This window comes from Electrophorus electricus, chromosome 15, assembly GCF_013358815.1.
Source record: "Electrophorus electricus isolate fEleEle1 chromosome 15, fEleEle1.pri, whole genome shotgun sequence".
In the NCBI taxonomy this organism is placed as follows: domain Eukaryota; kingdom Metazoa; phylum Chordata; class Actinopteri; order Gymnotiformes; family Gymnotidae; genus Electrophorus; species Electrophorus electricus.
In genome coordinates, this window is record NC_049549.1 from 150,027 (window position 1) to 177,294 (window position 27,268).

At 48.0% G+C, this 27,268-nt stretch overlaps 1 protein-coding gene across 8 annotated transcripts in view; it reads left to right on the forward strand.

The window, feature by feature from the left end:
* The first annotated feature begins 1,174 nt into the window (after positions 1-1,174).
* Positions 1,175-27,268, forward strand: part of robo2 (roundabout, axon guidance receptor, homolog 2 (Drosophila)) — a 263,407-nt gene continuing 237,313 nt past the window's right edge. For all 8 annotated transcript variants that reach the window (XM_035534276.1, XM_035534281.1, XM_035534278.1 and 5 more), the window contains exon 1: positions 1,175-1,328. In XM_035534276.1, the coding sequence (XP_035390169.1) occupies positions 1,205-1,328 (124 nt within the window). In that variant the 5' untranslated portion in view covers positions 1,175-1,204. The remainder of the gene's footprint in view (positions 1,329-27,268) is intronic.

Sequence of the window (27,268 nt, forward strand, 5' to 3'; positions counted from 1 at the left end):
AGTGTATGCTGCAAAGTTTGTGTCCATAAGAGCTGGGGGCTATTTCACGCCCCCTCTTCCCCCACAACCCCTGGGGATGCCGGGGTGATCCGAGAGCAGCTGGCGTAGTGGAAGCTGCTTCGGTCTGTGCTGGGCTCCCGCCCCCCCAAACGCCACCCCCGGTGTGGGCAGATGCTCGGTAGCCTGACTGTTGTGTCCTCTGCTGTTGTGCTGCCTTGCGACCTGGGCTGGGCTGGGCTGCACAGAGCAGTCCTGCCCGTTGTGCTGGCCAGTGGGGAGCTGTGCTGGGCTGCTTTGCGGGGATTTTTCTCTTGCTGTGCCGGTGCCCTTTAAAAAGCGCCACCGCTGCTGCGGCTATTAGAGATCAGAGTGTGAAGATTAGTGCTATTACTGGCACTGGTAGCCCCTGCCTGCTATGCACTTCTACACCATCCTCTGCTCCCCTCTCCTCTCCTCTCCTCCCCTCTCTCTCTTCTCTCCTCTCCTCTCCTCTCCCCTCACGTCTCCCTCATGACCCAAAGTGCATGTCACTCTACTTTCCCCACACACGCCCCCCCGCCTACCCCAAACACACACACACACACACACACACACACACACACACACGCACACACACACACACACACGCGCGCTCGCCTCAGTGTCAGAGTAAACTCAGGCAGCAGGCAGACGGAAGGCGAAGGGAAGGACCGAGCGAATTCCCACAGAGAGCGGGAGAGCGGCGAGCCGGCGGACGGCTCCACGACCGCAGCCGCACGGGCGACAGCTTCAGGCAGCCGGCGCACGCCACGCATGTGCACGGAGTCGGATCGCAGGAGGGCGCGTGTGCGTTCGCGCGCGTGGAAGTAGGCAGAGAAAGCTGCTCCGTGCTGTACCTTATGCTGCGGCTCACTCTCTCACACACACTCGCTCTCTCACACACACTCGCTCTCTCCCTCTCTCGGATGATGACGGCGCCCGTGCCGCTCGCGATGGGGAAGCTTTGAGAGGCAGCGTTCACTCGCCCGCACACTCCGCCACGGAGAGCCGGGAAGCTCGCGGCAGCTCGGCACAGAGGCTCACGCGCCCAAGCGCGCGCGCGCACACGCTCCTTCGAGAGCGTGTCCGATGACCGACCGCGTGCGGCGCCGGCCGCGCTCACCAGGCACGACCGCGGACAGGTGAAGGACCCGCAACCCCCCTTCCCATCGCCAGACTCCTGGAAATGTCTCTCAGGACCAGTCTCGGACTCCTGTCTCCACTCCCACCAGCTCTGTGTCTGCTCCTTCTCCTTTCTACCCCTCAGCCCTCACTCCAGGGCCGGAACAAGAGCAGATGGAACAAGGGAGGTAAGTCAGAGCCTTAACAACTCCCTCCTCTGGGTCCACGTGAGATTGGATTCATCTCTGCTTGCGTAGCGGCGTTCTCTAACTTGTGCGCGTTTAAAAGTTGCCATATTGTTGTCTTCATGCGTGTCTCCCAGACCATGTCGCGGAGGACACTACTTGGACAGTGACCTCTGACCTATTAGGAGCTGTGGGTTATTATTAATGCTCCTCATCCACTGTCTCTTGGTATGTAGTTTATTGGTATGTAGTTTAACTTCCTGTTGCCAGAACTCTAAATCTAAACTGGGGCTAATACTTGGTGCTATTTCTCTCCGTGCTCCAGAAACTGTAGATCCCAAAAGTTGACATCTCGCGCTGCTTTTGCGCATTTGAGACGAGCTGCTATTTTTACTGGCTGTACCATCATCTCTGCTGTCCTGTCCCGTGCACAGACACGACTCAGCTGAACAAGCGCCGAAGGGCTGCTTCAGTTTCTCTTCAGCTTCTCTCTCGCTCTCTCTGTGTCTCTGTCTCTCTCTCTCTCTTTCTCACGGGACGTTACGGGGCGCCTCAGAAGAAGGCAGGACGGGGCCAAAGTCTCTGCCATCCTCCGCAAAACCGCACACGTGGAGGGCACGTCTTGGGTGACACTGCTTGTTGCGAAAGTGGCCCTCTCGCCCGTCTCGGCACCGCGGTTTTGGGTTAAAGTCCAGGCTCACCACACTTGCAGCAAAGTTCTTACTAATTTATGCCCCCCCCCCCCACCTTTCCACAGAAGAGCGGGTCTGCATCCTCCCAAGCGCTGTCTAATCCCCTTTGTCGGATTAAGCTGAGCTCTAATCTCCACACCCGCTTCAGGGTGATTGGGGGCGGGCACAGCAGCACACCGCCTGGGGCCTGGGGGCGCGGGCCCCACAGGAGACACCCACCACCATCGCCTCACTCACCCGTCCCGCGGTCCGCCTCCTGCACATCAGGCTTGTAGGCCTCAGGTTGCTCCTACTCCCAGATTTAGTTTGCAAAGGAAGGAGCAGGTTTGGCTTTCCGTTGCGTTTCCGTAGAGTTTCCAGGGAACACTGAAAAGTTCTGCTAGTTCTCTGACAGTTTGAGAGTATCTCCACTTGTTTCCCTGCTCAGCCGTGTTTTGATGACCTGAATGTGTGATGTGTTTTTTGATACTGCGTTTCCTGTCCCCTTTACTTAAGTTTTACATATATTTGTGCAATGGTGACACAATGTTGTCAGACAACAGAAGAGCCGTAATGCACGCAGCCTTTTCTGTAAGCATAGCAGATGACCTTGGACTGTATCCATGCACGGCCGTGCGAAAGACGCAGGAATATTTCCCGCTGTTTTAGCCCATTTCTCTCGATGAGAGGAAACACATTCTGGCACCATGTCGCGTTAGTATATTAAAACATTGTAATCTATATTTTGGGAGGGTAGTGAAAATATGCCAAACCCCTATAATCTTTGGTTTCTGGTGAAATGGAGGTCAGTGACCCCCCCCACAGAGCAATTAGGCCATGTTTGGCTCAGCTGTGAGCCTGTCTGTCACACCATGGAACGCTGGCATAACGCACAGAATTACAACTCAATCGCACACTTGAAAAGGCGCAATTTCACCCACGGATATGATAAGACCTGCCCAGAATGGATACACATTTATGGATATACTGCTGTTACTGGAATGGAATGTTGCTCAATTTTACCGTGTATGCACGTGTGTGTGTGTAATTGTGTGTTTAGTCTGGTGATAGACTTCATTATCTCTTTTACTGCTGCAATATGCTCCATTTTAGCCTGCATATTTAAATTAATACGGCATCAAACGTAACGCATCAAAAAATCTTTTTAGCCATACTTTATGGATTCTACAATTATGGCTGTACATTTGGGGCGGGGGTGGGGGGGTGTTTCATTACAGACATTTTATCACTGCATGTTTTTGCTGTTGGGTTGACCAGACTGTTCAACTCTTTAATTGGCACTGCAATAGTGTCTGGGTCTCCTGTTTCAAAACTGCAGGTTTTTTTTTTCCACGTCCAAGCCAAGAAATCCTGACGGAAAGGCTTTGGGCTTCTTCCGTAGTCTGCACCACTGCTCATATTTATGTAATCTACACATACATAATGGCTGCATTTAAGCGATTCATATGGAAATCTCTAATAATGTCCATTACAATGTGCTTCACTTTCCGAGAGCAGATTGTGAATAGAGTCGGCGAGCGGAATCGGACGTCTCTCTCTGCCTCACACGCACACACACTCGCGCAGTCTGGTGAGGTGTGCAGTCCGATCCTTCCAGCTAATAGAGGTGTATTCTCATGGGCCAGCTGAGGGGGCCGGATGCAACCGGAGTCACCTCACATCACTCTCTTAAATCGCTCCCTTCACACTCAGCCTTACCGATGCCCGTTACCGTCCATCTCCGTGAGCCTTCCCCCCGAACACGCGCCCCTCTCCTCCTGGTTCCACTTTGCAATCAGGGTCCTCTTACGGAAACGGTGGGAAGGGGCAACCATGAGGCCACCCCCTCAGCGGAGAGGAACGTGGGTAATATTAAGGTTTATTATGACTTCATAGATGTGCAGTCAAATTTAATGCTCTGACTGCGTTGAGTGGGCGGCAGTATCTTGACGCCTTGGCGATGTGATATGTGGAGGAAGCAGGATGAGGGAGAAAGCAGGACCTGGGTGCTTCATTTTCCCCAGGGGGGGTTGGGGTTGGGGGGGGGGGTTGGCAGTTTCGGCCCAGCCGGCTGACGGGGGAGCAGCCGGGGTGCACTCCGGGAGGAGGGATGGCAGAGGAGCGACACTCTGTCTTCGCTACATGCCAGGCCACACTGAGGGGTCCAGGTGCAGTTGGCCAGATTTACCGAGCAGACCGAGTCAAGAAGTAATCCATGCTTCCCACGTCTGGCTGCTTCCGCAGGGCTGGGATCCTGGGAACGCCGCTGCACTCCAGCCTCAATGTCATGTGCCTGCCGACAAGAGATACTAAAAGCAAGTGGGAGAAGAATCATTTGCTTGCTGCTTTGAACGGCGCACTATCCAGAATGCCCGACGAGCTCTTGGCTACATTGGTAAATTTAATTATTCGCTCCCATTCTCTGTCGGCACGCCAACGACACTACGGCCCTCCCTCATGGGCCTGGTGGCAAATACATATGTGGCAACAACTTTTCTTATCCGAGTCCCTTTATTTCCCCAAGTTTGTTACACGTACGTGGAATTTGTGGGCATGGAATTTGTGTGCATGACGTGTTGGAAAACTCCAGCCGACGGTCCTCTCTGATGACTTTGCTGCATGGTGGACTTTGGGCAGCACAGTACGGTGTGTGCTCATGAATGTTTACCTTAATGCTGCCTTTCCGGGCAAACATGTATGCACACACTTTTATACGTACACACCTTATGGCCGGAAGTGCAATCACTCAAATGGATTAGCAGGCTGCCAGCTCTCATGCAAGATCCACATTCCAACGGAGTCTTCGGAGCGGTGAGCAAGGCAGATTAAAAAGTGGTGTTGACACATGCACGGAGGGTGCTCAGCTTACAGCTTATCTCATCCCAGGTAATTGGAAGGGAATTTTAAAACCCAAAGATTTGATTCGCAAAAGCTTTTCAAATCTGGCGTGTCAGCCACTTAGTAAAAAAAGAATGTGCGAGAGAGGGAGAGAGAGTGCATGTTTATTTAAGATCTGATGATAGAAAATGGGATGGAAAATGCCGTTTTGTATCGTGGTGGATATATTGTCGGCTGGTGGCTGGATGTATCTCGGGCTCCACAGCTACGCCCAACACCCCCCCCCCATCCCCAATGGCCTTAATGGCCACATTTCAGTCACACTCACACTAATGAAGCTGCTATCTAATTGCTGAGGAAGGTACGTCCAACGATAACAGTGTTTTATGGGGGATTCTATACTGCTGATATGACAGCAATGTGTGATGGATAACATCAGATAGGTTTTACTACCAAAGACCCTGCCTCCCAAGTCTCTCCATTAACACCCACACACCCCTGTGGCTCTCTCTTACACACACACACACACACACACACACACATACACACACACACACACACACACACACACACACGCGCACACGCACACACATGCACACACACACTCACACACACACACACACTTACACACACAAACACACACACACAGACACACGCGCGCACACACACACGCACACACGCACACACACGCACACACGCATACACGCACACACACACGCACGCACACACGCACACACGCACACACGCACACACACACACACATACACACACACATAACTGTAACATAACTCTATATCTGTACATCTGTATATATAGATTTATACTCAATTACCTTGTTACACAACAACTGTAGATATGTTATTATACAAAATGGATCTGTACATTCTGTAGATTGTGTATATATATACCCAACCATATACATTGTACATTGTGTATATAATCATAATATACATATATTGTACATACATTGTTAATATATTTTGTACATACATAGAGTATATATATTTATCTTGCATATATACATTTTTCTCTATGCACCCCTGTTTCTCTTCCTCAGTTTGGACAGAGCACTCTCCACCATTTCACTGCGCGTTATACTGTGTATGACTATGTATGTGACGAATAAACCAAACTTGAACTTGAACATACACACACACACTCACACACACACACACACACACACACACACACACACACGCGCACACACACACACACACACACACACACATACACACACACACACGCACACACACACACACACACACACACCTCTGTGGCTCTCTCTTACACACACACACACACACGCACGCACGCACGCACACACACACGCACGCACACGCACGCGCGCACACGCACACACACACACACACACACACACGATATGCTTAAAGGGCTGGGTACTGCTTAGACAGCATTACAGTACAGCAAAGTGATACTGCGACTGCAAAGTCAATGTTTTTCATGGACTGTCCGTTAGAAATGAGTGAATAATTACTTGAAATGAGTAATATTTTTTACACATATTTTATGCACTGTTAAACAACCTTTCTTTACTGCCATGGTCATTCAGATCTGTCAATTATGTCATTTGCAACTTTTGCAATGGTAAACTTAAACAACAGATGTGATCATGAACGGAACCCACCCCATGACCCTGTAACATCTTCATCCTTGTTGACTTTGTAGCATTTGAATTCATGAATGTTTACTTACTGTCCCATGAACTCCACTGAGGCAGGGTGGAGTGCTCAGGGCAGGGTTATTTTCTCACATCTTTGGCTCATTTTCCTACTGGTGGCTTCCTAAACCTCGCTGATCAAATACACAAACCCTTTTGCATCAACCCTAATGTCATCCAACGGCCAAGCTATGGTGAAACGATATTGTCATCATGCCATTCCAAGTGGACATCGCCCACACCGCGTTGGCCCATGCAGACTGTAACCACACAAAGGAACCCTCGAGGAAATGATGTCACATCCAATCAGATCCATTCGCCCCACCCCTCGCTGTCGTCAGGGTAGCTGCCAGTCTCTGGACCAAAGCCACTCATCCTTCACTTTCCATCAGAACCAATGCTCTCCGCTCGGCCCCTGCTCCGAGCTCTCTCCTATGCCGTGCTCTGAGCGATGAAACATTTAAGAGAGAAGAACCTTGTTTTCTCTTTCTATTTCAGGGTCGCCATTAGCTTGAATAATGCATGTGCGCTGGGAGGAGTGGCTCCAGGTCTGCGGAGGCTAGAGAAGCAAGCTTGGATTAAATTATACATCATTATCACAGCTGGCGAGGCTCCGTTGCCTCCTCAAAGCGGTGCATGTTTCTGTCTCGTCTAATATGGAGAGCGGAGTAGTTGCCCGCGTAGTCTACGGGCTGAGCAACCAGAGAATAGGACTGGCGCCAGACGTTGGTAGGGGCGGGATGAGCTATGTTTCATATCGTGGTATTTTCCACTATACAGGTGATAACGATTCGACACGACACACCAAAAAAAGTAATAGTAAGATAAATCAGGCCTGATTATTTAATTATGAGACGGGCCGCAAACGCTGAAAAAGAGAGAGATTTATTATGGGCCAATCCAACATTAGGGTCGGCAGAACGGTCCAAGGTCAATGAACCAACACGGAGAGATTCAGTAAAACACAAAAAACAGGGAATTAAACGGGCAGACTAAACAGAAATGCGCAACGCGGAACACGGGCCAACACGACACCCGTTAGAGCAATAAACACAGTCTCAGTCAGCGTATACAACCGAGGCATATACAGTGCAGGCTTAGTGCAGACAGAAGCTTGGACTAGCAAACACCAGCCAAACGAGAAGGAAAACATGGGGCATAAACACACATTCTAACAGGACATGGGTGAAGCTAATGACAGAAGGGGAAAACCAAACGAGGCCCGAAGAAACGGAACCAGGAAGCCCCGTGGAGGACGCAAGGAAGGATCAACCCAGACAATTTATGCGCCCTGTAAAAGTAATAAATCAAAATTAATCTTAATGTATAAAGCCAAAATAGAGTGCAATGCAAAAGAAATCTTGCTTTGGTTTACTGTGTCAGTGTGTGTTTACATTTGAAGTAGAACTGAGCAATCATGAAATTAATTAAATGTTTTATAGAAACTCAAGTACTTGGGGAAATGAACATTAGTTTGCTGTGCGGTTTCAACCTTTCTCTCTTTTGTCTTTCCATTTCTTGCTCTTCTCGGCCAGAAAAGACGTCTTGTTGCACCTCCTGTTTTCACCACCTACTCAAGTGAAGCTTTCGAGTGGCGAAATAGATTGTTGTTGTTTTCATTTAGCTTACACAGTGTGTCGACGTAACCTGCACAGCATGGTTTGCTGGCCACGGGTGGAAACTCAGAATCCAAACTAATTCCGAATGGCTGACAAACCTTCCCTTTCTTTGGAGCTAATTCTTCCCCGAGGTCTGAAAAATCCATATCAGGATACTGCATCATAGCGATGCTCCCTTTAACTCTGGCATACCACCTACATGCCCCTATTGCTGTTTCTAAACACTCTTTGGTATGAAACACCTGAAGTTATTAACACATTAAAGGCTTTCAGACACCATATTGGTTGATATGTGGTTAAACATAATTCATAAACATAATGAAACAAAAGCTATAACGTGTGAGATCCATTGTGTGGACAGGAGAGGAGAGAGCAGAACAGACAGCAGAAGGAGTAGGACATGATCCTGGATGCCGATTCAGGAGACCCCGACCTCTTCTGTGAACTCCGCTCAGACTTGTTTAGTCAGAGAAAGTTTCGACTTCCAAAAGAAGCTTATAAGCTGAAAATGTGATACGCTGGTACTGAGCTACAAGGCTGAGAACACAATACGGAACCTTTCCGGTAAGAGGATTGCTCATCTCAACTCGGGCTCACTGCATGAGCTGACGAATGAAGGAAAAGATCAGGAACGTTCCTCACTATTGCATAATTAAACCAGTGCCTAAAGAGCAGGAGGGGGATGACTTTAAATGGTGCGTGACAGCCGGGAGGGGGAGTAGCAGCGCGATGTAAGGGCACAGTTGTCACGGTTATACTTCATTAGACCTGTTGGGACACTTGCATCAGCAACACGTACATGTGCAACACTGTGCCGCATACATGCATTTCCAGTGCTAGCGCTAAACGCTAGCCCCTGTAGCTCACCTGGCAGTGCATGGTGCTAGTAACCTCAAGGTCATAGGGTCAGTTCCCATGAAGCACACATAGTGCCAAATGTCTGTAAAATGCTATAAATACAAAGTAAAGTTGTGTGGGTACTTCCAGAGAAGACCTTTACTGAATATGTATTTTTAAAATATCTATCTATTGTGATCTTTAGATGTTCTTATCAGCCCTGGAGATTTTGTTGCATTATTAACAATGTCCTTATCCCACTTAATTAACCCATAAGACCCTAATTTATCCACTAATAGTCGGTAATGTTGAATTAACTTGAGGCCGTCAGTAGTGGCAATGATAGAGGAAGATAACTTCTACTACCATTTATGTTTAATATATCAAATTATCATTTGCTGTATCCAGTGCATTATTTAGTGGAGTTTAGCGGAGCAGTTTAAGATTTTATTCTAGACCATCTCTACTGAAGCTGAACTCATCATATGAACAGTGCTCTCATTCTGTCACGTCACCCAACTTTATTTAGTGTTATTTCATATACAAGTTCAGTCATTAGGAGCCATAAATCTGAGAATACAGAGAGTTCCTTCAGTGTATTATGTACTGAATGCCATTCCGTGCCATATTATTTACACTGCATAACTGATGTGTGCATTTACTTATGTCACTGTATGATTCGTAACTCAAGCTCTAAGTGCCATATGACTAGTCCGGCTCGCTCTGTGTGTGTGTGTGTGTGTGTGTGTGTGTGTGATATTTGCCTGATGAACAACAGTTGTCACCCTGCAGAGATACAATGGAAGCTAGTCATGGGCCTGTAAAAGCTAAAGCCATTAGAACTAACTTCCACAGTAGTCCATGTTTACATCGGATACAGTTCACATCTGTCCACAATTCTCTTTTCCCTGTGGCTCTGATTTTGTTTTCTCCATCGATAAAAATATACCAACGACCTCTAATATACTATGCCTTAGATCAGCCACTTCTGTTGGGCTTTGTCATCCTCGTATAGTTTGAACAGAAGAAACTTGGCTTAGAAGAAACCGCAGAACTGATCACAGATCTTGGACTGCTGGATGTTGGAGTGCGGAGTGTGACTGTAGTAATACCGTTCCTGTGTTCCTCCATCTCCAGCCGTCTGCCTCGGCAGCCTGCATGTGCTCATTGAGCTCATATTCACCGCAGCATTAGATTCCCGCGCATGTCTCCCATATTGGATCAGATTGTTTATTGTCCAATTTATCACACTTGCTTTGTCTGGCCTGAAAAATATCATCCCAAAAATATCAATCGCTAAATATGGCCGGTCTGGCACTCTGGAAATTATACATGACGAATATTAAGTAAGGGACAGCTACATATGCAAACTGCGGAAAATTCCAGAAATGGGATATGAAGAGCACGCGGCTGCTATCGAACGAAATCAGCGGGGTTTTGGGCGCAGAGCATGAGGAGCTCAGCCTGAGTCTTGAGAATGCCACGCCAATTGAGTTAATTGCATTATCTTTTCTGAAGAGTAGGGTATCGCTCGCTCAGCCAAGTCGCCCCACCGTGCCGGATGTGCGGTGCGGCTAATTGCGGCCTCCCCGGGCACCCGCAGTCCTCTCATCGGCTGTCGGGCGTCAGCGTATGCCGCGGCTCTCAGACGACAGCCTTGTCGGTTTTGAGGGATGACATGCGGAGGCCGGATTAAGAGTTTAATGACTGGTAAAATTGTAGCACCCATGCTCAAGGTGACCCCGCTGAGGCAGAAGCTGGAGTCTGTGGCGGGGCGACGGTAATCTGTCCTGCCTCCCTCGCCCGATAGCTGTCACCTGCACCATGCATTGTCACCAAGGCCCAAGGCATGTAATTACACTTTTATTGGCTTTTAAGAAGACTGCACCATTCATCCACAGATGAGCCCCCTCTCTGAGCCATGACGCAGAGTGTGTATAGATCATACTTACAGACCAAACCTAGGATACCTAGGTTAAAGGAACACTCTTTCACTGAATAACCCAGTAGGCAGACTTTGCGTTATAGACTTTTTTGGTCATTTTAATTGGTCACATGACTGTTGTCAAGTAATTACATAATAATGCATTGCAAACATATACGTTTTTACAAAAAAGCTATGCAAAATGAACAATATGAAACTACATAGTAGAAACTGGTAAAAATATCCCCTTTACATATAAGGATGTACTGCCTGAGACCCAGGGCACAGCTTGTACTGAGAAACACATTTCTGCACCACATGTTATCATCTCCAGCGCCGTCTGTGGATAGCCATGTTGTGTGGAGCCCTTTTCCGGTGCGTTGTTTACACCGGGCACCCCAGAGGTTCGCGTAGCGCCTCTGCTTTGTGAGTTCCGAGCAAGCATTAGAGGAACTACCTGAGAGGCAGGGTTCACCGACACAGCTGGGCTTGACACCATTAGACAGGGTGACGCATTAAAGTTCTGTTCGCTGTGTAATTTGTTTTGGCTGTCAGGGTGATGGATGTCTCGCTCGCCAGCACTTCCTCTGTGTGCTACAGGAAATAAATAAATAATGTGGCAAAACACAGGACTCCTGGACATAGTTAAATGCACTTCAAAACATCTCGGAGAAGACATTTGTTTTTGGCAAACAAGGCATTTTTTCCTCCGTGGTGGTTAATTGGTGTGGATACCGGTGGAGTGGCTGGTGCATGTGGTAATTACAGGTGAAGGACTAATACAGCAGAAGGATGGAGGACAGGGATCCTGAGGCTGGAAGGATGGAGGACAGGGATCCTGAGGCTGGAAGGATGGAGGACAGGGATCCTGAGGCTGGAAGGATGGAGGACAGGGATCCTGAGGCTGGAAGGATGGAGGACAGGGATCCTGAGGCTGGAAGGATGGAGGACAGGGATCTCGGGGCCGGGCGTAGCGCAGCCTTGAGGGGCAGAGGGTTACAGGCTCTGAGATCAGGATAACTTTCACTGGATCTCAGTGCACAGGTGCACGCACGTGTGTGTGTGTGTGTGTGTGTGTGTGTGTGTGTGTGAAGGGGAGTGGGCGCTATGTTGTGGCAAGGGTATTTATCACCTGCCACTCTCCCTGGGTTCCTGTGACACCTCACCTTCACAGCACCTTAAGTGCCACAGACCCCTCCCACACTAGGACTTATTTCTCCTGATGGTTTGTCCCCTGTTCTGCACACAGTTGTTAAACTGGATCCGGTCTGAAACCATGTTGTTGGGCTCTTGAAGGTGCCAGGCTTTTGTGAGCTATAAGGTCGTCCTGTTGTTTGGTCCCTTCTCCACCTATTGTCCTCTGTGCAAATCCAGGAGGAATTGAACTCGTTCACTTTTACCATCGCAGCACAGCTATTGTAGCTGACATAAATCAGTAGAATAAAGAGTATTGCTGTATTGTGGATGAACCGGATGACAGAAAAAAAAAAAAAAAAAAAAGAGACCGATTTGGTTATTGTGGGTGGAAGGTTGCAACTGAATCCCAGCGGCGCATTCCAGTCAGCGGGTCAAGGGCATGGCTCTCGACAATGGCCGGCACTGTGGAATAATGGAGAAGCAGGCAGGCTTTAAACATGAGACTGGACACGTAAAATGGATTGCAGCTAGCCTTGAGCAGCCCTGGCCTTGCTGTTAAAAGCTGGCGACATCAGATAGGACTGATTACGCTCTTCTCTGTACTTTTGGATCTTTTGGACCTCGCCTTTGCCTTTCGCCTCGTGGGTCATTTCCGTACACGACACTAGTGAAATACTGAGCAAAGTCCCCCAAGAGACGGCGCACGGCGTGTATTCAAATCCCTCCGATGTTAAAGAGGTAGCTCTTCGATGGATACTTTGAATCTACCACCGGGCTTTAAAACAGACGGTGCCCGATGTCGGCAGGAGTGCCGGGAGGTGGGAAGCCCGCCCCGGTTATGGATCTGGGTCTCGGTCCAGCGACTGCCCAGCTCTGTCTGGCACCGACAAGGAAGACATCCCAGACCCCTCCGTGGCATCTGCATAACACGGATGCTGGGAAGGAGCTTTAGTTTCTTGTTTTCGGAAAGTGCAGGTTATTCCACGTCATCCCATCACATATGCGATATACAGTATGGAATGATCAAGGTCGACTTCTCTCCCAGTAACAGCGTTCCATTAACCACAACGGTCTTTCCACCTCTGTGTTTTATCCTGCAGTGAATTAGCTACAGACATGCTCAGAAATACTTTGTCAGAATGTAAAGGCAAGTGACTGGCTCGGTTATAAAAACGCAGGAGGAGATATCTTGCATGCGTGATCACTGTGAGGATGAGAGGAGCTTTTAATCTTCAACAGGCAGTGTGTAAGATGTTTGTTTGCCTATCGAGTAATAGTTTTCTGATACAACATATTGGATTGATCTGTCTGCAAAATCTGACCTTTATGGCATGAACAACAAGATCTCTGATTCAGACATGCTGATGAAAGCGGAAAGCAGATGAAAAGTGCTGTCACACATCTTCAGCGTGCCTTCTCATGTCATGACGTGTTTTTTCTTTCTTCTTCCTAGCTGAAGGCAGACACACGTGTGTCTGCTGTGTCAACCCCACCCTGACACGGCTTCTCGACATGACGGAGATAACGCATGACGACTGAACCTTTCCTTCCTCTGTTCCATCGAGCTCGAGATAAAATCTTATTTATCAGCTACAGCGTCGTCGTTTCTCCGATAAGAAAGCGCAGCTCTGCAAGCACCTTCTGGAAGCGCCGGGGCTTCTGCGGATGTGCAGGGCCGCCGGCGCAAACACCTTTTGGCAGGGCAGAACAGAACACGCGAAACAGCCCGATTTTCAGTGACTGCACAGACACCTCAGCTAGTGCAAACTGGCACGTGTCAAAAACGGATCGTGCCGTGATCTTCTCATTCGTTCTCAGAGCGGCCTATTTAAGACATGACTCGCCGTTCTCGAATGATCAAGATTTATCTAAGCGTTAAACTCAGAGAGAAAGGGCTTCGACTCCAGTCTATGCTCAGTTTTGCCCTGCTTTCACGTTGCTTTTGAGTAAAAGGATGGGGCGAGGTTACCCTAATCGCAACATGTGGCCCGAGCAGACTTAAACTGTGAAAGGATTTCAAAGATGCGATACGGTAGACCCCAAATGCATACGTAATTAAAGGTACCATTTATCATCTATTAGGATACATACATCTGCAAGCCTTACAGTGCCCGGCGTGTCGGCTTTTTCCTCATTAAGTCTGCTCCACTGTAGCCCGTTTTCCGTAGCTGCAGATAAGCAGGGGGCAGAGGGCACCGGACTGCTCCTCGGATGGTGCAGCCTGGCTATACCTGCACGCTGTACACACTCTGCATGGCAAATAAATGTCCCTCGGGGGCCATGAAAAGCTGAAGGAGCCCATCACTCCGCATAAAGCGGGGGTCCGCAGAGAAAAAGCGGGCCGGCTGCATTTTGACGGGTGTCCTCAATCTCAGCCGAGCACGAGTGGCTGCTGACTGGCGTTGTGCAAAAACAGCACACCCTGATGGTGCTGTTTGCGTGGCAATTACTCTGCCGGATGTTTTGAAAGGAGGCCAAAATCCTTGGCACTTCCCGGGATTGCCTAAATAATGCACCGAATGACACTTCATTAATGGAGACACAATCTCTCTGTTATCAAAGTGAATTTATAACGAGGCAACAACCAATTAACGCATCTACTGAGCTTCCCATGTAATGTCTCCTGAAATACGGACTGATCGCCGGCGAACTCTCCGGCTCACTATCGACAGAGCTGTGCTGGCAGCACTATGCAGTAAGATGGTTAGCTGATTTCAGATCAGGCACAGACGTTAGAGGCTGGCAGACGTTAAATGCCACTGGAGACTCAGACCAGGCTGTAAACACACAGTAAACTATGTAGGTCAGAAAAAAAAAAATAGGTCAGAGTGACTTTCCCTAAATTTTTAATTATATGGCATAGTTTGGAAGGCGTGTGCCTTAAAACCTTTTACAATTGCTGTCATAATCCCATAGACACAATCCAGGGACATAGATGTCTTCAGTGGGATATATAAATCCCATAATTATCTAATATAGTTCTAAGATCTATTGGCAGGGCTATTGATCCAATTGTGATATAGATATTATTTTCCACTCAGAGATTACACCACAGATCATGTTAAAACTGTACCAGACCTGGCTCTTTTGATGCTGGCATCTTAATTTTCACCGCAGTGGGTACTAACTTCTTAAGATTCCCCCAATATGAGTTCTGAATTACAGTGAATAAGAGGTCTGCTCGGCAGAACCAAGCCGGCATCACACGTATGAACATTAGGATGTATAAAGATAGGCAAAGATGAAGAGCTCCATACTGAGTTCAAAGCTAGCTGGAAGCTGACTGGTGCTCCCCCAATTCTTCCTGAACCGGAGGAGGGAAGGAGCATCGCCAAAGCCGTGGAAGCGGCAGAGAGCTGTGGGAAAGGCTACCTGATCATTAATAATTCAGATCTAAGCCTTGCATGCCTGCGTGTGGGCAGACAAAGGAAAGCAGTTCGTGCGCGTTTGCTCGGAAAAGAAGCTGAGCGAAGCCAGCGAGAAGAAAGGTTCTTATTCATCTCCTGCCGAACCTGGTGTTTGCCTTTACACGGCCCCCCCTGCTGGCACGTGCTCGCCACAACACCCCACTGTCCCCCTAAGGGCAGGCGTTTAAAGCAGACTGTTGTGGCAGGGAACGTGGTAGGGATGGAGAGGAGGAGTGTTTTTTTGGTTTGTTTGTTTTGTTTTTCATATGATTTTGTTTTTTTTAGGGAATGATGTTGCTGCGCCTGTGTTATTGTGCACTCTGCGTCACGCGGCCTCTTGATCTCCATCTCCCAGACAGATTTATCGGGCTTGCCCCGAAAGTGGGCCCCTACGCGTCACCCCACACTGCAGAAACAGTGCGGCTCCAGATTAGAGCAGCCTGCCGGTTTTATCTAACACTGCTGCTTTTCCCCCAGTGGGAGTGAGTGAGAGAGAGAGAGAGAGAGAGAGAGAGAGAGAGAGGGGGGGGGGGGGGGGAGGGAGGGAGAGAGAGAGAGGGAGAGAGAGAGAGAGAGAGGGAGAGAGAGAGAGTGGGAGAGTGAGAGAGAGAGAGAGAGGGGGGGGGGGAGCGAGGGAGGAAGTGGTGTTATGTTTATCTCATGCTTCAGATAGGAAAAAACTCAAAGTATTTTCCTTCTCTACCAAGGGTCAGTGTGGCTTGCTTTCAGTTGGGTGCTTTTCTTATTAAAGAACAAACCACTGTTCTGGGGGATTTTATGTGCAGGTTTGAAGGTATCATTCTTCAAAGAGCGCAGCCGGTCTGGGGTGAGGGAAGCTGAACTGGGGGGGGCTTCAGACACATCATTGGACCCTCGTGTTTTCTGTTTCTATTGCTGGCCACAAGCTGCGCATAGCACGGGCAGTTGAATTTGTAAGGACGACAGGAAACATCCATGAACCGTCGATGAAGAGTAGCGCAGAGAAGAGAAACCCCACAATTCGGGTCTCCGTAAAACTTGGTAAATAAAAAGTAAATAAAAGGCGATTTGGTAAATAAAAGGTGAAGCTGATCTCGCAAAGGGGCATCGGGGAGAAAAAGTGTCCAATATGCCTGTGGGCATCTCGCTCTCTTTGAATACTTTGATGGTGCTATTATTCCAATACTGTGTTGAAATGAACAGATAACTCCTCAGAGATTGCTTATCACAACATTGGTTAACTGAATATCACAACAATTGTCATTAGTATTAAATAATGAGTTAACTCAATAACGTCTGTACGAGACAGTGAATAAAAGGTACGTGACAGTTTGACTAGACAGTTTCTTGTTTTCTGGGTTTTCCGAGGCCCCCACTCTGCAGATCGGACTCTTTCTTCGCTTGTCCATTCAGCGATCAGCTGAAGTGTCCTGATTGACTTTCTCTGTCCGCCCCTCCTTTAGCGCACGCCGGTGATTGACAGCCCGTATTATCCGTTAGCCCTGCTGACTCCAGCCAGGCTGGTGGAGGTTAGCGCGGCTTCCGCCTCTGCTGTCTCCTCCGGCCTGCAACCGGGGCCTGGACCGGAGGAAAAACTGCCACCAGGGAGTCTTATCTCCTTCGCTTTCTGTGCTCTCCATAATGAAGGAGCCCCTCGATCTCCCGGCTAATTGCTGGAGGACGCTGACTTGTGCTGCTCCAATCTTTCCTTTCTCCCAGGAAATCTCTGACTGGCTGCTAGCTGCAGGAATCTTATCTCTTATTCTGCCTCAAGCCCTGGATGACTCTACTTGCCTTTAAATGTAAAACTGCAGCATTTTCTAGAAAACGCATTTCATTACTGTATATGTGTTTTTCTAAATAGTTGTTTGTTTGTTTGTGTGAAATGCATGCTTCTACACTAAGATGTAGTGCAAAAACATCCTCCCATATGCTTTCAAAGAGCTGTAGGGGTTATGATACTGCATTTACACAGCCTACACTGCTTTCCCTCTTACAGTGCCACCCTCCTCCAAAAACCCTCCACCCTGCTTCCCCAGGCGCAGATGTCCTTCAGTCTTATCTCCACCATTGGCCAATCAAACGTGACCACATACTGCTATCACCTCACCATAGGACAGCAGTCACAGGAACTCACACCTGGTGCAACACTGATTTATAGTACCACATAACAACTGACCATTTGTGCTGGGGTAGCGCAAGTGTGATCACCCTTACATCTGTAAGACCACAGATGTGCTCCACAGTGGGGGCAGATTAGAGCAAGATTTCACAGACCACAGTTTGGCCTACAGGGCACACAATGAGATGGAAAAAATGTTTTGAGAAATATACTGCTAATAAACTATTGGTGCTCTTCAACAGATTATGTCCATTTTATGTTAATACCTGGTAAAGAATAGAATGCATCTGATCATATTTGTCTAGATTTTTATTTCCCAGAAATACACTGTGGATGTCATGTGTAGATTGCTGAAGGTGCACAGTACCAATTCAAGCAGACAAACTTTGGATGCTAGTGCTAAGATGCTAGCGGTTCAGTGATTTTCAATATTTTATATTAGAAATTGTTGTTGAGAAGCTACTTCCTATGGGAGATTGGGAGTTTTGCAACATAGCTTACGTGTCTTAGGTTAGAGCATTAAGTGCTCACCACTGGTTGTAGAGGGGGAGGGGCTATATTGATTGTTGGTTTTGCGGCTCGATCATTCTGCTAAGCCTGGTCAAAAACAAACAACAAACAAAAGTGAATGAGTTGAATTAGCTGTGACTAAGCAGGATCTCCAAACTGTCCTGGACTTCATCCTGTGTCTGGAGTTGAGCAGGCCTAACTTAGAAGCATTTCACAAAAAACACACACACACACAAAACCCCCAAAAGTAAACACTGAAAATTGCAGTACATATTTTTTTGGACCATGCCACTGGAATTTTCCAATTTTCCATTGGAAGACTGTGCACATCATGGGCTCAGTTTCAGAAGCTGTATATATGCACCAGAGAAGCACCTTACATGTGGTAGGGAGGTCCACTCAGCAGCTGTGCTCACCGTCTCACGTCATGTACGATCGCTGTACAAGTTCTCATGTGCCTACTTGAGGAATCAGAGGACATGCCTATAAAGTTACCTCGCAGTAGCTCACACTTCCCAAATGTCGAGGTACCTGGCGAAAGCTGAGATGTCATGTGTAAACAGCATCGATGCAGGATCACTGCAGGAACTCTGGACTGTAGGAGATGGCTAACAGGTTAAAAGTAGATGTTCTAGTTTGTGTGGAATTTCATAGCACTAGAAAATCATGACACTAAAAATACCTGTGCCAGATTTCTCTTTGTTGGTGGCATCATGCTTCAGTACTTAGAAAACTTGTCATTAAGTTCAGAGAACTTCACTGCGGTACTTCTGTTTTCTGTAGCTGACTAACAGGTAGACTATAGTTAGTAAAGTTTAGCAATAGTTTTTTCAAGACCACTGATTTCCCCAAGGCTGCTATATGCGCTTGAAGCTGTACATTCTAACATTAAAACTGAATGTACAAAAATAGAAGCAATAATCTAAAGTGCCTCCATCATGCCTCTAACATTTCTCATGTGCCTCTAACGTGCGCCTAATGTACCTCAGCATGTGCCTCTAACCTCAGCATGTGCCTCTGGCATACCTCAACATATGTCTCTAACGTACCTCTAATGTACCTCAGCATGTGCCTCTAACGTACCTCTAATGTACCTCAACATGTGCCTCTAAAGTATCTTTAACATACCTCTGGCGTACCTAAACATGTGCCTCTAATGTACCTCAGCGTGTGCCTCTAACGTGCCTCTGGCGTACCTCAGCACGTACCTCAGCATGTGCCTTTAATGTGCCTCTGGCGTACCTCAGCATGTGTATGAGTGTATGAGGGTCACACCTGCCTGGATCTCAGTTCTTCTGGAACTCTCATCCTCCAGAACACACATAGTTTTGAACAAACCATCTTAACCTGTTTTTAATGCTATTCCATTAATTATCTTGAGATTACTGTGGACAAAGGACAAAAATGATGAATAATATCCTTTAATATTTAATATATGCTACATATGCAAAGTAGAGCTTGCTGCTATCAGTCTTGAACAAAGCGATGTCCCTGTAGTTGCAGTAGCTACATAGGTACGGGGCGCATAATTGAATGAGACTGTTGCATAAGGGAGGACTTTGCAGATTAGGGCCCAACGTTAAGGTAAAACACACTGTGTGCATGTAACCAATTAAATCCAGAAAAGTTCATAAAAAGGGTGATCCCTGATTAATTTTTCTATCATTTGATGTAGACCTAAATGCCCACAGGTCGATCTAGTTTTATCGTTGTCAACCAGCTGTTAGAAGCCCGGCCTTGTTTTCACATATCAAACAAATTTCACACATTTGGGATTTACCTACTTGCTATTATGATGCAAATCAAGTCGGCTACTCTTAGCATATTGATTTGTTCATACTCTCATAGAGAACTGAAATCGAGATTATGTCAAAACACGTTTTCTGATGAGATTATACTCTTTGTCTGTGATCCTTTCATGGTATTATGTGGGAGTGTGTGTGTGTGTGTGTGTGTGTGTGTGTGTGATGTTCAGCAGTAATAATTAACTAAAATACACTCTTAAGTCTGGATAATGCAGCTCTTAATTACATGCTATAGTTGGTACCTTAAGGCATGCTGTGGTCCTAGCAGAAGTGTGTCTGCGGTAGCCCAGTATAATGAAAAGTGGTGTGTGTGAAAGGCTACTGTATACATCCCAACGATTTGGCTCTACTAATGCAGCTCTGTTGAATATAATCTATGTTTGGAAAGCTCTCTGCTGCTCTTAATCAAGTTTAAGATGGATTTATTTTGTTTGATGTTAGCACCACAGCCTTTTTGTAATGGAAAATGTAAATATTATTACCGTTAAAATAATTATTTTGATGTCAACAGTGTGATCTGGATGTATATCAGCGGATTTGATGTATTGTGCAACCATAGCTTCTCCACCCCCCACCCAACCCCCCCATCTTGCCAGGATAAACATTCCTCTCTCCTCTGGGTTCTAATTACTGAGAGGAACTCTTTGTGCCTTGCAGATGTGTCTGTGGATATCTGTGTGTGTGTGTGTGTGTGTGTGTGTGTGTGTGTGTGTTTGTGTGTGTGTGTGTGTGTGTGTGCGTGTGCGTGTGTGTGTGTGTGTGTTCAGTCTGAGTGAAAGCCTAGCATGCTTCCTCTACCCATGACACGGGCATCGCTGTAGAATCAGGTTTATGATAAAACTTCTCCCACTGCTACAGATGTGGTAGTTCTGAGTGCTGTGGAAACTCTACAGTGCTTCTTGGACATCAGCAAGGCCAGTGTCACGCAGAACACACTAATCGGTTCAAACACTCCAGTTTCACAGCGTTCTGCACAGGCTGAAGACGACTGTGCTCAAAATGCCATTTCTCTAGGTCATTTCTCTGTCATTTCTCTGCATTCCTCTGCATTTCTCGATGTGATAGGAGGTTTTGTTTGTTCTGTTTTTGGCTTTACTGGATTTTATTCACGTACTGTGATTGGAAACATGTAAATAGGGCAGTATTTCCAAATCCGTCTTCTAACAATAAGCTTGAAAGGTGGATTACATTCTATGCATGGCAACTTTTTCCTTCTGTAAAACAAGCAGCTTCCCCATTTACCATTTCAAAGGTGGTGTCTGGCCCCTCCCTTTTGACGCCAAGGGCCCGACACATTGGATCAAACCTTCTGAAGACTGCAGACTGCTTGGAGCGCTGCTGCTCATCGATAAAAACAAAAAGATTTAGTTTTGCAGCACTTCCCTTTAGCAGTCGAAGCCTTCTGGACAGACCATGCATAATCAAATTATATCTGCAAAGACTGTGTTTTATTGCCGTTGTCTAAATCTACTTAGATATTCACTTCTCTCCCCAGTATGAGGTCTGTGCTGTATCATAAACTGAATTATAGTTACAGATCACGCCATAAGATGAGTATAACAGCCTCCCTTTGCACTTGCCGTTTGAAATCGAGTCCTTTGTGTCCCTTGTGGTGTGTTTCAGACGTCGGATCATGAAAGCTATAGTGTGACGTTGGTATGAAGGTGGGCATCTCATGCCACGTGACCTTTGCATTTTACTGCGTTCCCGTAAATGGAGACATTTGCTGTCGCATGCCATTCCTTCCTCCTCTTCTCCGCCTGTGGTTCAGGTGTAGAAGCCGGATGCTCTTCTGCACAGGGTAGCGCGAGCAGTCCATCAGGGAAAGTGCTGAGCACGGGTCGCCGCGCTTTGCTGAGATGCCACTTCTCCGTATCCGAGCAACCGGGTGCCATTCCAGCTGCAGTCGCGCGCTGGAAGAGTCAAATGGGCCGTTCGAATTTTCAACGCTTGCGTTCGTTCAAAAATGAGTGTTAGGGAGGACAGCTTTGCTCATACTCATTCTAAAGTGATAACACTTACCTCGGCTCGGGAAGCGTGTCTGGGCAACAGCGGGATGCAAATCCCAGTGGCTTTTAGTTAGGTAGGCGTCACAGTGCGATTGGTTCAATTAATATAAAAAAAAAAAGTTGCAGTATCTTTTGAGCTGCTTGCATACGCGCACACACGTCCCTCTCCTTTTCCAATACACTTGAGATGATTTGTTTTAGCCCAACCGACAACCCCCGTCTCAGATCTTCCCATCGCTCGGATGAGGCGCCGTTGCCTACTGTGATTATCTTCAGAGAGAAAGAGGGAGAGAATGGAAAAAAAAATGAGTAATGTTCCAGAAAGCCTGGAATTAAATTGCTTAATTATGCATCCTCCGTACATTAATCTTTCATGATTTGGGAACTACCACTGTCAATTATAGAAGCCTGCGAAATACAGCTTGCGTGTTACAAAACTTGTGTGTAAGGAGCGTCGGAGGAAGAAAGAGACCTGGTGAGCCAAAATGCAGCTTCCAGTTGATATTAGGCTTTAGAAACCACATATTGTTATGAAATCTCACTGGTCTCCTCTCCTCTCTCTCTCTCTAACCGAATTGTCATTAACAGTTAAATGGCAGGCTGAGTTTGCAGGCTGTGATGGGCATAATTACCTGATGAAATGTTAATGTGCAGGGGAGGAACCCATCACAGGAACAGCATGAGCTAAATGGTGCAGAAGGGATCTCTGCCTAAGATCCACTGATGTGTGTGTGCGCACAGGCAAGGGTCATGGTTGTGTGGGTGTGTTTGTGTGTGTGTGTGTGTGTGTGTGTGAGGGATTCAGGGCAGGGTTATTCTTTGATCTTTCATATGACACCTCTTCCATTAGGGCTGTGTGATCTGTTGTACCAGCAAATCCATTCGGCTAGAAATGAGCACCCTAAACCCCTAATATACCAGAAACCTCCCAACGAGCTGGAGCTGCGAAGCATGCTGGGCTGGCGCGTGCCGTGCAGAAAGGCCTGTTCAGGGAACAGCCAAACTGGAGAACCACACTGTTACCCCAAGTGCATTAGAAAGTCCGTCTGCTTGTAGACGCCCACAGAGTAAAACAGATGAGGTGTGCGATCGATGTGAAACTCGATGCTGCCGTGTCTTTCACAGCCCAGCGCGAAAGGTTTAAACGCGCTTGCCAAGACTAAATAGGCTTGTTTCCTTTCAGTGGCCTCTCCTAGACAGCTCATCTCTCAGGCGCATGTTGACTGCTGTGGGGAGATATACCGCGTGCTGACCATGCGCGGTGGCGGGTCGAGCCCCTGCAGAAAGAGGTCAGTCGTGTGGCTCCCGCCGGGGCGGTCTGCACTCTGGCAGCGTGTCCGCTTCCGGAACACTCCACAACAAAGAGCCTGACTGAGGCCAAGACCCGCCGAGGCCGTCGAGGGACCCACACTGCCAACAACGCCACACACACGCACACACACACATACTACAGTCACAGGCATGTTGCACGAGGCAACTGGGCAGTCCCGGGAGGGCCCTTTGGCCCGTCATCTGACAGCGCCCCACCGTCGCAGTGAGCAGATGCCCGTGGTCTGCGGCCAAACAGATGGGCGGGCGCGAGCGTCTTTGGCCGGGGCCCACGGGTCCCAGCCGAGGCCTGGGGCTGTCAGCGAGGTGGGCGCCGAGATAAATGAACAACGCGCAGGGGGGTGGGGTGGATTACAGCGCCGAGCGGGGCCAAGGGCGGGGAGCAGCTTACGCCCAGGCGGTCTTGAAAAGGTGAAGCGTGTGGAGGTCAGCGGGGGACACCTCCCTCGCAGCTATAATCCTCACCCTTGGACAGGCGGGGCGCGGCCAAGCAGGAGGGTTCAGGGAGAGGAGGAGCCCAAAGACCCTGACTGCATTTTAAGGGCATCATGGGAAATGCATGAAGGGTGGAGAAACATATATAAATTTTAAAAATTTGGTGCCACATGAATAACATAAACTAATAGAAAATGTTTTCCCATTTTTTCTTCATAAAACCATAGCTTTATTTATGTTGAAAGCAGTAACTTGGAGGCTTCCATTTTGTGGGTCATGATGTAATCTTACATAGTGTCATTTCAGCATTTGCTTGACACAGGGTAACAGAAATCGCCACTGCTTCGTCTGCGTCTTAAATGGTGACTGTTTCACCCCACTGGCCTTCTGGCTTCCTCTGAGATGTGGTGTTAGCAGAGGACAGGATTCGCTTCCCTCTGTTATCCTGCCCTGGAAGTTTCCCAGATCACTGACTCCAACATCCCTGTGATTAGCGCAGTGCTAGCATAAGAACCCACTTAGGCTGACCGTGACGCCACGCCCGAGTAAACAGTCAGCCTCGAGCGCAGATGCATCTTCCCTCGTTCCTACGGCGTGCGTTCCAATCATGCCTCGCTGCCTCCGAGTGGGCAGGCTGGCATACTTGCGCCACGCAAGTTGAGTGGCTTAGCGGCTCCGAGCGGGGCGAGGAGGGGCGCTTGCAGCACGTGACTTAAGAGCCGGCCATACGGATGGGATTGGGGTGCAGAAGAGCTTGAGGAGGGCAGCCGTAATTAGACAGGAGGGCCCTCCAGAGTGGCGAGATGGAACCCAGCCATCCGCTCATGGATCACAGGGACCCGCTCGGTGACATCACCTGTGTGCGGGGGTGTGGCTGCTGGCGACAAGTGGTGATTTAAAAGTTTCATGAATTCCTTACAGTGGCTGGGTTCCGATGTATGGAAGGGTGGCTCCACCGTGCGGCCCACCCGAAGCAAACGTTCCCGGCTTGCCACAATGACCCTGAACGCAAGCGTTTAGATCCATCACAACTTTCTTGTTAATTGCTAAGGGGGAGTCTGTAGCAAACTGTGGGAATATATTTGTGAAAGAGCCACAGTGCAGAGGAGTTCCAAACTCCTGGTGGTGTAGTGGGACTAGTTAAACCATGTCTTGCCGCAAACTCTGTATTAAACATCATATCACTACAGCCTTGACTATAGATTTCTGTTTTGGATGTCTTCCCTGTATATCCGAATTATGCAGGCTGGTGACTGAATATCAAGGTAAAATATCTGATGCAATAAATCCACTCCTTTGACATGATAATATAACACTGAGGCATGAACTTGAATTCACAATCATACTTTATATACTTAGAATATTCCTTTGTTTCCACAGTAGGATAGGAGAGAAAAGAAGCCAGGAGCATCCATCCTTTGTGATTTGCCTAAACATCACTACCCTTCCCCGGTACGCCGTGCCTCACATTCTGATATAAGCTTTGGAGGAGGTGGGTAAAGTTTCACAAAGGCAGCGACATGTGGCCGAGTCCTGTTTGAGTCCGTTTTCCTGTGTAGGTCTGGTCTTGGATTAAACACCCACCTCACAAATCTCGTGGGATCATTACGGGGAATTTTTCAAGATGATCTATTGCTCACCGCTACTACTACTGTGTTACGGCAAAGGGCTGCACCAGTGACTCGCATATAGAGTCCTGGCAGAGGCATGCATCTCGGACCTTGTCTGCTGAACTGGCTAAACGCACTTTTCTCTCTCCAGCAGATTCTCATTCACATGTTTGCAGCTCCCTCACTCACGCCCATGCTGAACAATCGCCCCACGTGTGTTTACCGCCGGTCGAATCCGTCTCATCTGGAAGCCGGGCGGTGCCCTCCTGCTGCCTGGACACTACACGTAATGAAACCGCAACATCACCTGTCGCCGGGGCGGGAGACGGTGCTGCTCCAACGAACCCCCCTCCCATGGTAAAAGCCGTCACACTTCACACTTCATTATGGCCAGGCGGGGTGGAGAAGGCACCAACCCACGGAACGGAGAGGGCACCGCCCGCCTACGGCCGTTATGGCTCGAGTTCGCGCCCTTCCCACAATGCACTGTGTCCTAATGCAGGGAAACACGCCAACTGATCTGCACGGAGGCCTGGCTGTGTAGTTATCCATCATCACGGGTGACTAACAGCAACCTCAATCATCATTTAGACTGTGGCTACACACGGGGCCCGTGGAAAGCATAGGGACCTCATGGCCGATGTGAGTAGCTGCGTTGAGAAATAGACGCTAGGATCTGAGGTGATCGTTTCTGTATTAAATGCCTAAAGATGGACGGTTTGACTAAGCCGGCCCCTTGCGGGTTTATTAGAATGTCTGTGTCTTTTATCAGAGGACATAGGCATTTGGATATTTGTTTGTTCAGACTGGGGACTGGCGAAGAATGAATGAGCGTTGCATAAGTGATCGGACGCGAAAGACACACGTTTGATGTGCTGTCATGCTGAGGCTCACTGCACTGTCAAACCCAACAATACGGTAGCACCATTATTCAGCCTCAAGTCAACGTTAGAAAAAAAAACACTCAGCACACTGGGCTGAAATACACCGCTGAAGGCTGATCTCACTCTGCTGAAATACACTGCTGAAGGCTGATCTCACTCTGCTGAAATACACTGCTGAAGGCTGATCTCACTCTGCTGAAATACACCGCTGAAGGCTGATCTCACTCTGCTGAAATACACTGCTGAAGGCTGATCTCACTCTGCTGAAATACACCGCTGAAGGCTGATCTCACTCTGCTGAAATACACCGCTGAAGGTTGATCTCACTCTGCTGAAATACATTGCTGAAGGCTGATCTCACTCTGCTGAAATACACTGCTGAAGGCTGATCTCACTCTACTGACACACTGCTGAAGGCTGATCTCACTCTACTGACACACTGCTGAAGGCTGCTCTCACATTGCTGACACACTGCTGAAGGCTGATCTCATTCTGCTGACACACTGCTGAAGGCTGATCTCACTCTGCTGAAATACACCGCTGAAGGCTGATCTCACTCTGCTGAAATACACTGCTGAAGGCTGATCTCACTCTGCTGAAATACACTACTGAAGGCTGATCTCACTCTGCTGAAATACACTGCTGAAGGCTGATCTCACTCTACTGACACACTGCTGAAGGCTGTTCTCACATTGCTGACACACTGCTGAAGGCTGATCTTATTCTGCTAACACACTGCTGAAGGCTGATCTCACTCTGCTGAAATACACTGCTGAAGGCTGATCTCACTCTACTGACACACTGCTGAAGGCTGATCTCACTCTACTGACACACTGCTGAAGGCTGCTCTCACGTTGCTGACACACTGCTGAAGGCTGATCTCATTCTGCTGACACACTGCTGAAGGCTGATCTCACTCTGCTGAAATACACTACTGAAGGCTGATCTCACTCTGCTGAAATACACTGCTGAAGGCTGATCTCACTCTACTGACACACTGCTGAAGGCTGATCTCACTCTACTGACACACTACTGAAGGCTGATATCACTCTGCTGAAATACACTACTGAAGGCTGATCTCACTCTGCTGAAATACACTGCTGAAGGCTGATCTCACTCTACTGACACACTGCTGAAGGCTGATCTCAC